Source organism: Eriocheir sinensis, chromosome 14 (genome assembly GCF_024679095.1).
Source record: "Eriocheir sinensis breed Jianghai 21 chromosome 14, ASM2467909v1, whole genome shotgun sequence".
Taxonomy (NCBI): Eukaryota; Metazoa; Arthropoda; class Malacostraca; order Decapoda; family Varunidae; genus Eriocheir; species Eriocheir sinensis.
The window spans coordinates 7419377-7432292 of NC_066522.1; the positions used below are offsets into that span (position 1 = coordinate 7419377).

At 47.8% G+C, this 12916-nt stretch overlaps 1 protein-coding gene across 2 annotated transcripts in view; it reads left to right on the forward strand.

The window, feature by feature from the left end:
* LOC126998388 (proto-oncogene tyrosine-protein kinase receptor Ret-like) overlaps positions 1 to 12916 on the forward strand; it is a 163613-nt gene that overhangs the window by 134393 nt on the left and 16304 nt on the right. For both annotated transcript variants that reach the window (XM_050860008.1, XM_050860009.1), the window contains exons 7-13: positions 437 to 568; positions 3558 to 3747; positions 6591 to 6727; positions 8068 to 8222; positions 8424 to 8718; positions 9477 to 9738; positions 11955 to 12125. In XM_050860008.1, the coding sequence (XP_050715965.1) occupies positions 437 to 568; positions 3558 to 3747; positions 6591 to 6727; positions 8068 to 8222; positions 8424 to 8718; positions 9477 to 9738; positions 11955 to 12125 (1342 nt within the window). The remainder of the gene's footprint in view (positions 1 to 436; positions 569 to 3557; positions 3748 to 6590; positions 6728 to 8067; positions 8223 to 8423; positions 8719 to 9476; positions 9739 to 11954; positions 12126 to 12916) is intronic.

Sequence of the window (12916 nt, forward strand, 5' to 3'; positions counted from 1 at the left end):
TAACTTGATTTCAGTCGTTTATTCAGTTCATGTAAGTTTTATATATTGATTTACCTTCCTTTGCATTTCACCACTTAATATTCCAATAACTTAATATCAGTCTTCTATTCCAATCATTTAATTTCAGTCTGATATTATGTTGCCTTAGTTGGAATTTCACCATTTTCATATTCCAGTAACTTAATTCCAGTCTTCTATTCCAATCAGTTAATTTCACTTATATTACCTTACCTTCGCTTTTATTTCGCGAAACTTTTCTTATTCCAACATATTAATAAGTCTTCCATTCCAGTGACTTGCTATCAGTTTTATATCATCTGACCTTCATTTGTTTTTCACTGAACTCTTCATATTCCAATCATTCTTATATTCCGTTCAGTTAATCCTAGTCTCTTGCACTCTGCCATGCACCTAACGCTTTCGGGTCGCTTTGCAGTACAAGGGGAAGCCCGTGCTGGCGCCGCAGACCAAGCAAGGAACACTCACTATCCTGGACGAGGACGACTCGCCGCCCATCAGAAGCCGCCGCCTCTCCGTCGACTGGCACTACAGCAACAAGACGGACGACGTGAGTACCGGGGCGTGGCAGGGGCGGGGGCGGGGTGGGTAGGTTCCGATTTCTCGTGTACATGACTCCCAGTGGAAGGTTGAACAAGACCCCTTCATGATGGTATTCTCGAGTCATTTGGTGAGGGTTATGGGCAGTATTCTACAACGTTTCTGCGTCCAAGCACACACACATTTGACAAGGCTTTCATAGGAGTTGTGGGTCTTTCCATTGGCAGTTTTATGACCTTGGTGGTAGTTTGACGAAGCTTCTGTACCATGAAAGTGAACAAAACACTCATGAGAGCTCGATTAATCTCCTTTTTGGCCTTTTAAAATATTTGATGTGAGAGGCGGAAGCGTCTGAAAGGTTTGGGGTGGGTGTTGAGAGGGGGAAGCTGGTGAAGAGGAGAGAGACTGACTAACACGAAGCAATTAGTTTGAGTATGGGAAAGGAAGAATGTCACGGCGAGGCAGCGATATGAAGGACGGTTAGTGAGGAGAAGAACGGAAGGTGAAGGCTCTTTAAGGGTGGACTTCAGCAATGGGAGGAGTTACGATGCGCGCTCCACCGATGGTCTGGAGAAGCGGAAGATTTTTCAGTCATTTGAGTCGGGCTAGAAAATAATGCAACAGACGGATGATGATTACATTTATTAGAGCGTTTTTTTTTATGTGTGCGTGTGCTCGAATATTCTATGATACAGGTGGAAGAGGGAAGCCTTCATGTGTGTAGTTCTTTTGTGTGTGTGTGTGTGTGTGTGTGTGTGTGTGTGTGTGTGTGTGTGTGTGTGTGTGTTTGCTCTTCTTGTGAAATTTAGCAGTAGCTGTCGAATTTTGTATCGCCAATTGTCGAGTAAGAAATATACCATACATGTTATTGGTACATTGGGCTAGGGACAGCTTAGTCATAATAGGAAGAGGGAAGACTCCATGTGTGTGTGTGTGTGTGTCTGTGTGTGTCCAGTCCGTCCTTGTCCCATGTTACTAACGCGGTTTTCACTTTCTTTCCCGCCTCGCCTTCCTCCCTCTCTCCCCCCCGCACCTACTAACGCCACACAGGACTACCGCCTCCACTAAAGCCTCCCTCCTCTTAACTCGCTCCCCCCTACCCTATATACACTACAATGTGATTCGTTTGTGGGCCTTTACACTGCTACTCCATACTCGTGTCCCTACGTCACCACTCTCAATGCCACCACCTTAAGCACCACTGTCACCACCACCAACACAGTCACCAGCACCATCAGCACCTCCGACACTGTACCACTGACCAGGCATAGCATCACCATCACCACCATCACCATCACCGCCATTATCATCACCACCACAATCACAGTCATTACTTTTGAACGTTCATTAGCTGCTACAACAACTAATAACAACGGCAACAATAACTTTAACTACTATTTCCACTACTACTACTACTACTACTACTACTACTACTACTACCACTACTACTACTACTACTACTACTACTACTACCATCATTACCACCACCACCACCACCACCACCACGTCTACCACCACTACTACTACCATTATTAGCAGCTTAATTAATCACTCTTTTTAACTACACACACGCACATTCCCCTCCTGTATTTCCACCTGTCTCTCTTCCCGCCTGCCTTTACCATTCATCCTTCTAATCACCTGTCTGTCTTCCCATCTGTCTCCATCTTATCATTGTGTACCTGTCTGTTTTGTCTTATTTCTAACTAACCACCTGTCCATCTTCCTCTTTCTCCAGTTAACTACGATCCTGCTTATCTGTCTCTGTCTAATCTCTGTCTCCCTGTTATTCTGTCTGTTTGTTCCCGCCGCTTTTCCACCCAATCTCTTGTCTGTTTTCCTCTCTGTGTCCAATTTATTTCCTGTTCATCTTCCTCTTCCTCCAGTTAACTACGATCCGGCTTATCTGTCTCTGTTTAATCTCTGTCTCCCTGTTCTTCTGTCTGTTTGTTCCCGCCGCTTTTCCACCCAATCTCTTGTCTGTTTTCCTCTCTGTGTCCAATATATTTCCTGTCCATCCTCCTCTTCCTCCAATTAACTACGATCCTGCTTATCTGTCTCTGTCTAATCTCTGTCTCCCTGTTGTTCTGTCTGTTTGTTCCAGCCGCTTTTCCACCCAATCTCTTGTCTGTTTTCCTCTCTGTGTCCAATTTATTTCCTGTCCATCTTCCTCTTCCTCCAGTTAAATACGTTCTACCTATGCACCTGTCCCCACTTAACCTCTGTCTACCTGTCCATTCGTCCGTTTTTGACTTCTCCAGCTAACCACCTGTCTGTTTCCAATTTATTACCTGTCCTGTCCAATTTATTGCCGCTATCTCTAACTAACCACGGCCTCCTTGCTTACCTGTCTCCACCTAACCTCTGTCTCCCTGTTCTTTTGTCTGTTCATGCCGCTGCTCCTACTAACCTCTGTCTCTCTGTCTCTTCGTCCGTTTTTGCCATTTCATTAACTCAGTCCATCTTTCTCAACCTCCGACTAACACCTTTCTCCCTGTTTACCTGTCCCCACCTAACCTCTGTCTCCCTGTTCTTCTGTCTGTTCGTGCCGCTGCTCCAACTAACCTCTGTCTCTCTGTCTCTCCGTCCGTTTTTGCCATTTCATTAACTCAGTCCATCTTTCTCAACCTCCGACTAACACCTTTCTCCCTGTTTACCTGTCTCCACCTAACCTCTGTCTCCCTCGTTCCTGCCTCGTTTCTAACTAACCACTTGTCTGTCTTACTGTCTCGAGTATATTACCTGTTCGTCTTCCTTGATCACCAACTAACTACCTTCTACCTGTTTACCTGTCTCTACATCTGCCCACCTGTCCCTCTGCCTTTTCTTTCTTATCTTGTTTGTTTTCCTTACTGTCTCCAATTTATCACCTGTCCATCTTCTCTGTCTCCAACTAATTACGATCAACCTGTTTCCCTGTCTCCCCCTAACCTCTGTCACCCTGTCCCTCTGCCCGTTCCCGCCGCTTCTCCAACTAACCACTAACTCCTGAACCCCAGCTGGACGAAAAGCTCATGGTGGTGGACGCGGACCTCACCGAAACCAACAACTACAAGATGGAACTCGTCGGGTCCACCTACAACCTCGTCACCATCCAGAGCGTCAACAAGTTCAAGGTGTCGGCCTCCGTCTGCTCCGGCGAGGTCGAGGGCATCAACTTCACCGCCGACTGCACCGTCCTCACCCCACGTATGTACTGCAGAGAGGGTGGGGTGGGGGTGGAGGGAGGGGGAAGCTTGTGAGAAAGAAAGGTGCTTGTAAGGAGTGAGGGAGAGATGGGGCGGGAGAGGGAAGCTCGTGAGAAAGGAAGGTGCTTGAAGGAGTGAGGGAGAGATGGAGGAGGCTTGTAAAGAGGAGGGTAAAGAGGAAGGAAGTTTGTGAGGAAGGAAGGAGAGAGGGAGGGGGCTTGTAAGGAGGAGGGAGAGGGAGAAGCTTAGAAAAGAGGGAGAAAGAAGGGGCTTGTAAGGAGGGATGGAGGGAGGAAGGGAGAGAGAAAGGGAGCTTATGTAAAGGGAGAGAGAAAAGTGGTTAAGGAGAGACCCAGAATAAGAGGAAAGAAATGAATTAGTGAAAATGAAAAAAAGAAAGGGAGAAGAGGTGTGTGTGCAGGGAGGGTGGAAAGAAGGGAGGGAGAAAGGGCCGCTGTAGAGGGAGGGGGTATGATGGGGCGATGAAGGGAGCCAGGGAGGGAGGGAGAAAAGGAGGGACTAAAGGGGTGAATTATAGAGAAGGAAAGAAGGAAGGGAGGGAGGAAGGGAGGAAAGTGGCTCGTGTGCAGAAAGGAAGGGAGGGAGGAGAGGGGGGGGGGTATATAGGAGAGGAGGAGAGGGTAAATTGAGTAATGGAAGGAGGGAGGGAGGGAGGGAGGGAAGAAGGAAGTAAGCTAATGAGAAGGGAGAGAGGGAAGAAAGGGCTCGTGTGCAGGGAGGACGGAAGGGAGAAAGGAAGGAAGGGAGAATATAGTGAGAGAGGGGGATGATTGGACGATGGAAGAACCTAGGGAGATAGGGAGAGAGGGAAAGAGGGAGGGAGCTTGTAATGAGGGAGGAAAGGAGGGAGAAAGCCTAGGAAATGAGGGAGGAAAGGGGATAAGGAAGGAGGGAGAGAGGAGGGAGGAGGAGAAAGCCTGGGAAATGAGGGAGGAAGGGGTATAAGGAAGGAGGGAGAGAGGGAGGGAGGAGAAAGCCTAGGAAATGAGGGAGGAAGGGGATAAGGAAGGAGATAGAGGGAGGGAGATTGTAATAAGGGAGGGAGGGAGGGAGAAAGCCTAGGAAATGAGGGAGGAAGGGGGATAAGGAAGGAGGGAGAGAGGGAGGGAGAAAGCTTAGGAAATGAGGGAGGAAGGGGGATAAGGAAGGAGGGAGAGAGGGAGGGAGCTTGTAATGAGGGAGGGAGGGAGAAAGCCTAGAAAATGAGGGAGGAAGGAGGATAAGGAAGGAGGGAGAGAGGGAGGGAGAAAGCCTAGGAAATGAGGGAAGAAGGAGGATAAGGAAGGAGGGAGAGAGGGAGGGAGGGAGAAAGCCTAGGAAATGAGGGAGGAAGGAGGATAAGGAAGGGGGGAGAGAGGGAGGGAGAAAGCCTAGGAAATGAGGGAGGAATGGGGATAAGGAAGGAGGGAGAGAGGGAGTGAGAAAGCTTAGGAAATGAGGGAGGAAGGGGATAAAGGAAGGAGAGAGGGAGGAGCTTGTAATGAGGGAGAGAGGGAGGGAGAAAGCCTAGGAAATGAGAGAAAGGGGATAAGGAAGGAGGAGAGAGAGAGGAGGGAGGAGGGAGAAAGCCTAGGAAATGAGGGAGGAAGGGGGACAAGGAGGGAGGGAGAGAGGGAGGGAGGGAGGAGAAGCCTAGGAAATGAGGAGGAAGGGAGACAAGGAGGGAGGGAGAGGGAGGGAGGGAGGAGAAAGCCTAGGAAATGAGAGAGAGGAAGGGAGACAAGGAGGGAGGGAGAGAGGGAGGGAGGGAGGGAGAAAGCCTAGGAAATGAGAGAGGAAGGGAGACAAGTAGGGAGGGAGAGAGGGAGGGAGAAAGCCTAGGAAATGAGAGAGGAAGGGGGACAAGGAGGAAAGGAGAGAGGGAGGGAGGGAGGGAGGGAGAAAGCCTAGGAAATGAGAGAGGAAGGGAGACAAGGAGGGAGGGAGAGAGGGAGAGAGGGAGGGAGAAAGCCTAGGAAATGAGGGAGGAAGGGGGACAAGGAGGGAGGGAGAGAGGGAGGAGGCTGGTAAGGAGAAAGGGTTTAGACTAGTGGAGGAGTTGGGTTGCGTCTTAAGGAAACACAAGGTCAGAATGGGTTGTTAAGGTCATGTGGGATTGGATTCTAAGTTGTAGCGTTGTGCCAGCGTTGGTATTTATCATCATTGTGACCTTTGACCTCCACGCACCAACACCATATGAATGATCCCAACACCCTCCTCTGATCCCCCAACACTCTTCTTTGACCTCTACAACTCCTTCCTTTGACCCTTCTAACCCCATTCTTTGACCTCCACCCAACACTCTATGAATGACCCTTAACACCCTTCTTTGACCCTCCAACACCCTCCTTTGACCCCAACAGCACCCTCGACCCCTCCAACTTCCTCTTTTGACCCCTCCAGTACCCTTCTTTGACTCTTTCAACACCCTTTTTACCTCAACCCCAAGCACCCTATGACTTTCAACACCCTCATTTGACCTTTGCAACACTCTTCTTTGACCCCTCCAACATCTTCCATTGACCAGTACATCATCACCTTTTAAATAACCTGTATGGCCCTCTGACCTGCACACCACACCTTACAAATGACCTCTTCTCCAACACCCAAAACTTGACCTCCAAGACTCCTTTGACCTCCACACCATCACCTTACAAATTACCTCTTCTTCAACACCCCAAACTTGACCTCCAAGACTCTCCCTTGACCTCCACACTTGCACCACATGAATGACCCCTGGAAAGGACTCCAAACCCCTCTGCTGACCTCTACACCAACACCTCGTGAAAGACTCCTAAGAACCCTCTAAGAACCCTCCCCGACTGAGCCTCCGTCTTCCCGCAGTGCTGATGCTGAACCAGACGCGCCTCACGCTCATCACCCTCAACCAGAGTGGCCAGACGGGCGCCCTGCCGCACCGGATACACTTCTCCGTGGTCTTCATCGACACAACGCTACTCATGCCCGGAGAGTCACGCAAGGTAAGCCACGAGGAGCCCCACATCGCCGGCCCGCCAGTGTTAAACTCCCTCTGTTAGGCTCCCTCCTCCCTTCCTCCTACATGTTAACATCATTATCTGCCAGCCAGGGAGAGAACGGCGCAAGGACAAGTATCCATATAGGTTATCTTTGACTCTTAAAAGATTGTTACGAGCCCCCCGGCCTTCAAGTGTTAGAGTTCTTCCCTGCAAGTTGAGGTTAGTGTAGCTGCCAGTCCAGGCGTGGGTTCGGATAGGTTAGATTATCTCTTACCGATGTTTCTCTAAAGCTTTACACTACCTTGCCGCTCCACCAGTAATGCCACTCTCACCCTCACTGTACGATAACGTCATTAGCCTCCTGTCAGGATGTCGGTGGCTCAAGGGCGGACTGGATATTGTTCGGCACTGTTTCTCAAGGGCTTGTTACGCGGACGGTCACGCCAGCCCTTCAGTGATTGCCTTCCCCTCCCTGAAAGTTAAAGTCATTAGCGCTGCCGGACGGGGTGGCTCTTTGATGGAGTGCATCTCGTTTATCTTTATTTCTCGAGAGACTGTTACTACGCATCACGCCGGTCAACAGTATTAAACTTCCTCTTTTCCCACCTCCCTCTCTGCGTGCTCCTAATAAGCCTTCTATAGCTGCCTGTCAGGATGTGGGCAACTCTTGGGAAGAGTGCATATTGTCCAGCTTGTCTCTCGGTAGCCTGTATTGACCGCACAGACCCATCAGCTTCCACTCACACCCCCTCGAAGCTATCACTGTTTTGGCTCCCTGACTGGATATGGACGACTGCTGGGCGGGCGCATATTGCGTTTTTCAAGAGCTATGTTACGAGCACGCTGTCCCATCAATGTAGACTCTTTATCTTCCCCTTCCTGACGTATTGTGTTGTGACAACCAATAGTAATTCAAAAAATTTATACGTTAAAGATACCTTGGCGCTTCCGACCTCCACTGATTTCGCGGTCGCTAGTCAGGTCGTGGTCGAATATCCTCACTTGCTCCTGAAGACTTTGGTATGATCACGGCGGCACACCAGTGTTTGGGTGGAATTTGGGTGGACATCCCTCATCTTTATTTCGTAAGAGCTTGTTGTAAGGGTGAATACAACGGATTTTGAGACTCTAAAGGAGCGGAACTTACTCGCACATTATCCCAGAAGACATTCCCTTACCTTTATTTCGTAAGAGCTTGTTGTCAGGGAAAATATAAAGGATTCTGAGACTAAGGGAACGGAAGTTACTCTCGCGTTTTCCCAGGCCTTGTTATCACATGTGCTCCCAACACCCCCTTTTTTATCATACTCCCAACACCGCCTTGTCTCTCCCCCGCGGCACAGGTGATGTACAACGTGACTCTGACGCTGCCCGGCTTCGTGGTCTACGACCCCACCAAGAGCACCGCGCCGCCGCACTCCAGCCCGGACTGCGACAACGAACAATTCCGTCTGCTGTGGGAGATGCCGCCGACGGACCTCAACATCACTGTAACCTTGTGAGTGCCTGTTTGTTTGTGTGTTTGTTTGTGTAGTGGGGAACAGGTGTGCGTAGGGGAAGAGGAGGGGAACTTGGTGTGTGTGTGTGTGTGTGTGTGTGTGTGTGTGTGTGTGTGTGTGTGTGTGTGTGTGTGTGTGTGTGTGTGTGTGCGTGCTTCCTGTCTCCTCCTTCATCCTCCCTTTCTCCCTTGCACACCCAGACCCGCCACCCGCTTCCAACGCCTGGGTCAGCTCGGAAACCATGACCTCAAGTACCCTCTGGCGCCGGGGCTGCCCTACACGCTCAACTTTACCATCGTGGAGGAGCCCGGGGAGGGGGGTGGCGCGGGGGTCGGCATCACGCCCGTCACCGGCATCCTGTACGTGAGTGATCCGACGCTGTTGCGGAGCGGCGAGTTCGTGGTGGAGCGCGGCAACGGCACCGCCACCACCATCATCAGCCTGCTGGTGCTGGAGAGTGTCGACCCCAAGCTGGCGGAGAAGTGCCAGCCCAAGGTGCGTGTGTGTGTGTGTGTGTGTGTGTGTGTGTGTGTGTGTGTGTGTGTGTGTGTTATTATGTAATTTTATCTTTCTCCTTCCGTGTATTCCCTGTTTCTCGACTTTAAGAATCTTATAATAACTTTCCTCTCCCTTTACACAGCCTAATTCTCTTTTTTGTTGCTGCTACTTTCACTGTCATTCTCTATCCTCCATCATCCTCTCTCTCCTGCTTTACCTTACTCCTTACCTCTTAGCCTTTACTCTAACCTTATATCATCCCCTCGCTCTTCCACAATCTCCTTTCCTTCGCCATAGCTACATTCCCTTGTTCCTCCACGTATCTATCCATTTTCACGTCCTTCCCTCATTCTACCACACCTTCAGCTCCTTATCTCATTTTTCTGCTCTTTCTGGGTCTCATTTCTTCCTCCATTACTAAATTTCCTTCTTCACTACGTTCTTCATTTCCTCTTCCTTCCACTTTCCTTTCCATTTTCATGTCCTTTTCTCATTCTATGCCTTCAACTCCTTATCACATTTCTCTTTCCAAGTCTCAGTTCTTCATCCATCACTAAATTTCCTCCTTCCTCCATGTAGCTACTCCTCTTTCACGTTCTTCTATCCTTCTATACCTTACACATTTCCCTGCTCTTTCCAAGTCCCATCCCTTCCTACATTATTGAATTTCCTCTTCCTCTATGTGAACCATCCCTGCTTTCTTCCCTCCCTCTTCACCTTAACCTCATTACCACACCCTTTTACCCCACTCACAGGTCACGGAGAGCGCAGACGTCGAAGATGTGGCCGAGGAAACTGAACCTACGTGGTGTAGCTCCTTTTACTACGAGGATGAGTGTGAGGGGGCGTGCGGGGTGGGCAGCGCCGGGGGGTGTCAGTGGCGGCCGTACCAACCCACGAACTACACGGTGAGCGAGAAGTATGGGGCCTGCTCACCCAACCTCTCCACGTGCCCCGACCAGGTGTGTGACGAGCTGGAGATGAGCTTCCAGAGCATCTGCCCCTACGACTGCGTGGGTGAGGAAAAGAGCTTTGTGTGTTCTTGTTCTTGTTCTTCTTCTTCTTGGGTGTTTTATGTTCTTGTTGATCATGTTTTGCCTCTGTGTTTCTGGTGAAGGGAAGATCTTTGTGTTCTTACCCGTTTTTCTTTTGCTTATTGTGGGTTCTTAGTGTGGGGAAGAGCTTTGTGGGTTCTTGTTGATTGTGTTTTGCCTGTCTGTGTTTCTGGTGAAGGGAAGATCTTTGTGTTCTTACCCGTTTTTCTTTTACTTTTTGTGGGTTCTTAGTGTGGGGAAGAGCTTTGTGGGTTCTTGTTGATTGTGTTTTGCCTGTCTGTGTTTTTGGTGAAGGGAAGATCTTTGTGTTCTTACCCGTTTTTCTTTTACTTTTTGTGGGTTCTTAGTGTGGGGAAAAGCTTTATGTGTTCTTGTCAATCGTGTTTTGCCTGTTTGTGTTTCTGGTGAAGGGAAGGTCTTTGTGTTCTTACCCGTTTTTCTTTTACTTATTGTGGGTTTTTGGTGTGGGGAAGAGCTTTGTGTGTTCTTGTTGATTGTGTTTCTTGCCTCTTTGTGTCGTTTATCAGTGAGGAGAAGTGCTCTGTGTTCTTACTCGTTTTTCTTGCTTGTTTGTGTTTCCAGTGAGAGAAAAGAACTTTATGTGTTCTTACTGATTGTGTTGTTGTCTATTTGTGTTTCCAGTGAAGGGAAGATTTTTGCGTTTTTACCCGTTTTCCTTGTTCGTTTGTATTTCTAGTGAAGGAAAAGAACTATGTGTGTGTTTTGACTAGTTGTGTTATTGCCTGTTTATGTTTCAAGTGGGTACACATTGGAAAAACAAAACCACGCTCCCACACCAAACAAACTGACGCACACGTGGAAAATTAATGACAAGCCTAAATTCTATACGCGTTAATAAGTTAGCCAAGAAACCTCCCTTCCCTCTCCCCCTTCCCCATTACAACTTACAGCTTGGCAGCATTACAACTTTTTTCCCCTTACACGTTAACTTGGCAAAGAACTCCCCCTTCCTCCATCCCCATTACACGTTAACTACACAATGAATTACCCCTTCCGTATCCGTTTCTTCTACTAATTTGTGTTTCTAGTGAGGGAAAAAATTGTGTTTTCTTACTTATTGGTACCCATTTTACTTATCTGTTTGTGTTTCTAGTGAGGTAAAGATTTGTGTGTTCTTCGTTATTCGTGTTACTAGTGAGGGAACGTTCATTGCATTATTATTTATTTGTATCTTTTTGTTTTTTATGGTGTAACAGGCTTGAAGAAAAATCGCAAAGCTTTATATTTCATCATGTTTTTTTTTTTTTTTTGTTATTCCTTAAACTATGTCAACTAATTTCCGTGGTAGCTAGTCGATTTGTCTTGTTTTTTTTTACAATAGAGAAGGCAGTTAGCTAATTCATTAGTTAGTTGCTAGTTTGTTTTGTAGGTAGGTAGGCAGGTAGGTAGACAGGTAAGTAACTGGTCAGTTAGTTAGTTAGTTAGTTAGTTAGTTATTCAGTCAGTCAGTCAGTCAGTCACTCACTCACTCACTCACTCACTCACTCACTCAGACACTCACTCACTCACTCACTCACTCACTCACTCACTCACTCACTCACACACTCAGACACTCACTCACTCACTCACTCACTCAGACACTCACTCACTCACTCACTCACTCACTCACTCACTCAGACACTCACTCACTTACTCACTTACTCAGACACTCACTCACTCACTCACTCACTCACTCAGACACTCACTCACTCACTCACTCACTCACTCACTCAGACACTCACTCACTCATTCACTCACTCACTCACTCACTCAGACACTCACTCACTCATTCACTCACTCACTCAGACACTCACTCACTCACTCACTCACTCACTCACTCAGACACTCACTCACTCACTCAGTTAGTTAGTGTGGATGTGTGCGTTATCATTATTATTATTATTACTTAACACCCTCGACACTCCCCTTAAACACACTCTTTTGACCCTCTTAACACTCAACACTCCCCCTAAACACTCTCTTCTGACCCTCTTAACACCCTCGACACTCCCACTAAACACCCCTTTTGACCCTCTTAACACCCTCGACACTCCAACTAAACACACTCTTTTGACCCTCTTCACACTCAACACTCCCACTAAACACACTCTTTTGACCTTCTTAACACCCTCAACACCCCCACTAACGCTCCCCCTCTTTGACTCTCCCCCCCGCCAGTCGAGGAACAGATCAACAGTCGCATGGTGAAGCTCAGACCCAACAACCGAGGCATCGAGGCGGGCTTCGGCGTCTGCTCCTGCAACTCTGCGGGCTGCCAGTGTTTCTCGGCTAACAAGTACAGACCCGATACGTTCAATGACTCCGAGTCGCCGCAAAAGACGCCTACCAGTAAGTATTAAGGGATCAGATCATCATGTTTCGACGCCATTAAGGCTTAGGGTGTGTTTGCCATATTGTACGCCTACCAGTAAGTGTTAGAGGATGAGAGCACGTGTCGACGGCAGTGAAGTTTAGGATGTGTTTGCCATATAGTACGCACCAGTCTAGTTTTTACGCCCCATTTAAGAAAGTTACTGAAAAAATGAACTGCATGCACAAGATTGTACTGTTCTCAAAATAAATGGTGTTAGTTTACATTTTGACAGTAGTCGGTAGGTTTTTTTTTTTTTACTCTAGTTTCTCTCAAGTTTTTACTCTGGTTTTAGCTCTAGTTTGTCACCCCTGTCTAGGGAAACTACTGAGAAATTAAACTGCAGGCATAAAATTGAACGACTGTCGAAAAAAAAATGTTAGTCAGTCTCTGTGTCGCCAGTAGTACGCAGTGTTTCTTCTTTACATGTCTCACCTCTAGTTTGTCGCCCCATTTAAGAAAACTACTGAAAAAATAAACTGCAGGCATAAAATTGAACGACTGTCGAATTGAATAATGTTAGTCAGTCAGATGTCGATAGCAGTAGGTCATGTTTCTTTTTTTACATGTCTCACCTCTAGCTTGTCGCCCCATTTAAGAAAACTACTGAAAAAATAAACTGCAGGCATAAAATTGAACGATGTCGAATTGAATAATGTTAATCAGTCAGATGTCGATAGCAGTAGGTCGCGTTTCTTTTTTCACATGTCTCAGCTCAAATTTACCGCCCCATTTAAGAACACTACCCCTGAGAAATTGAACTGCAGGA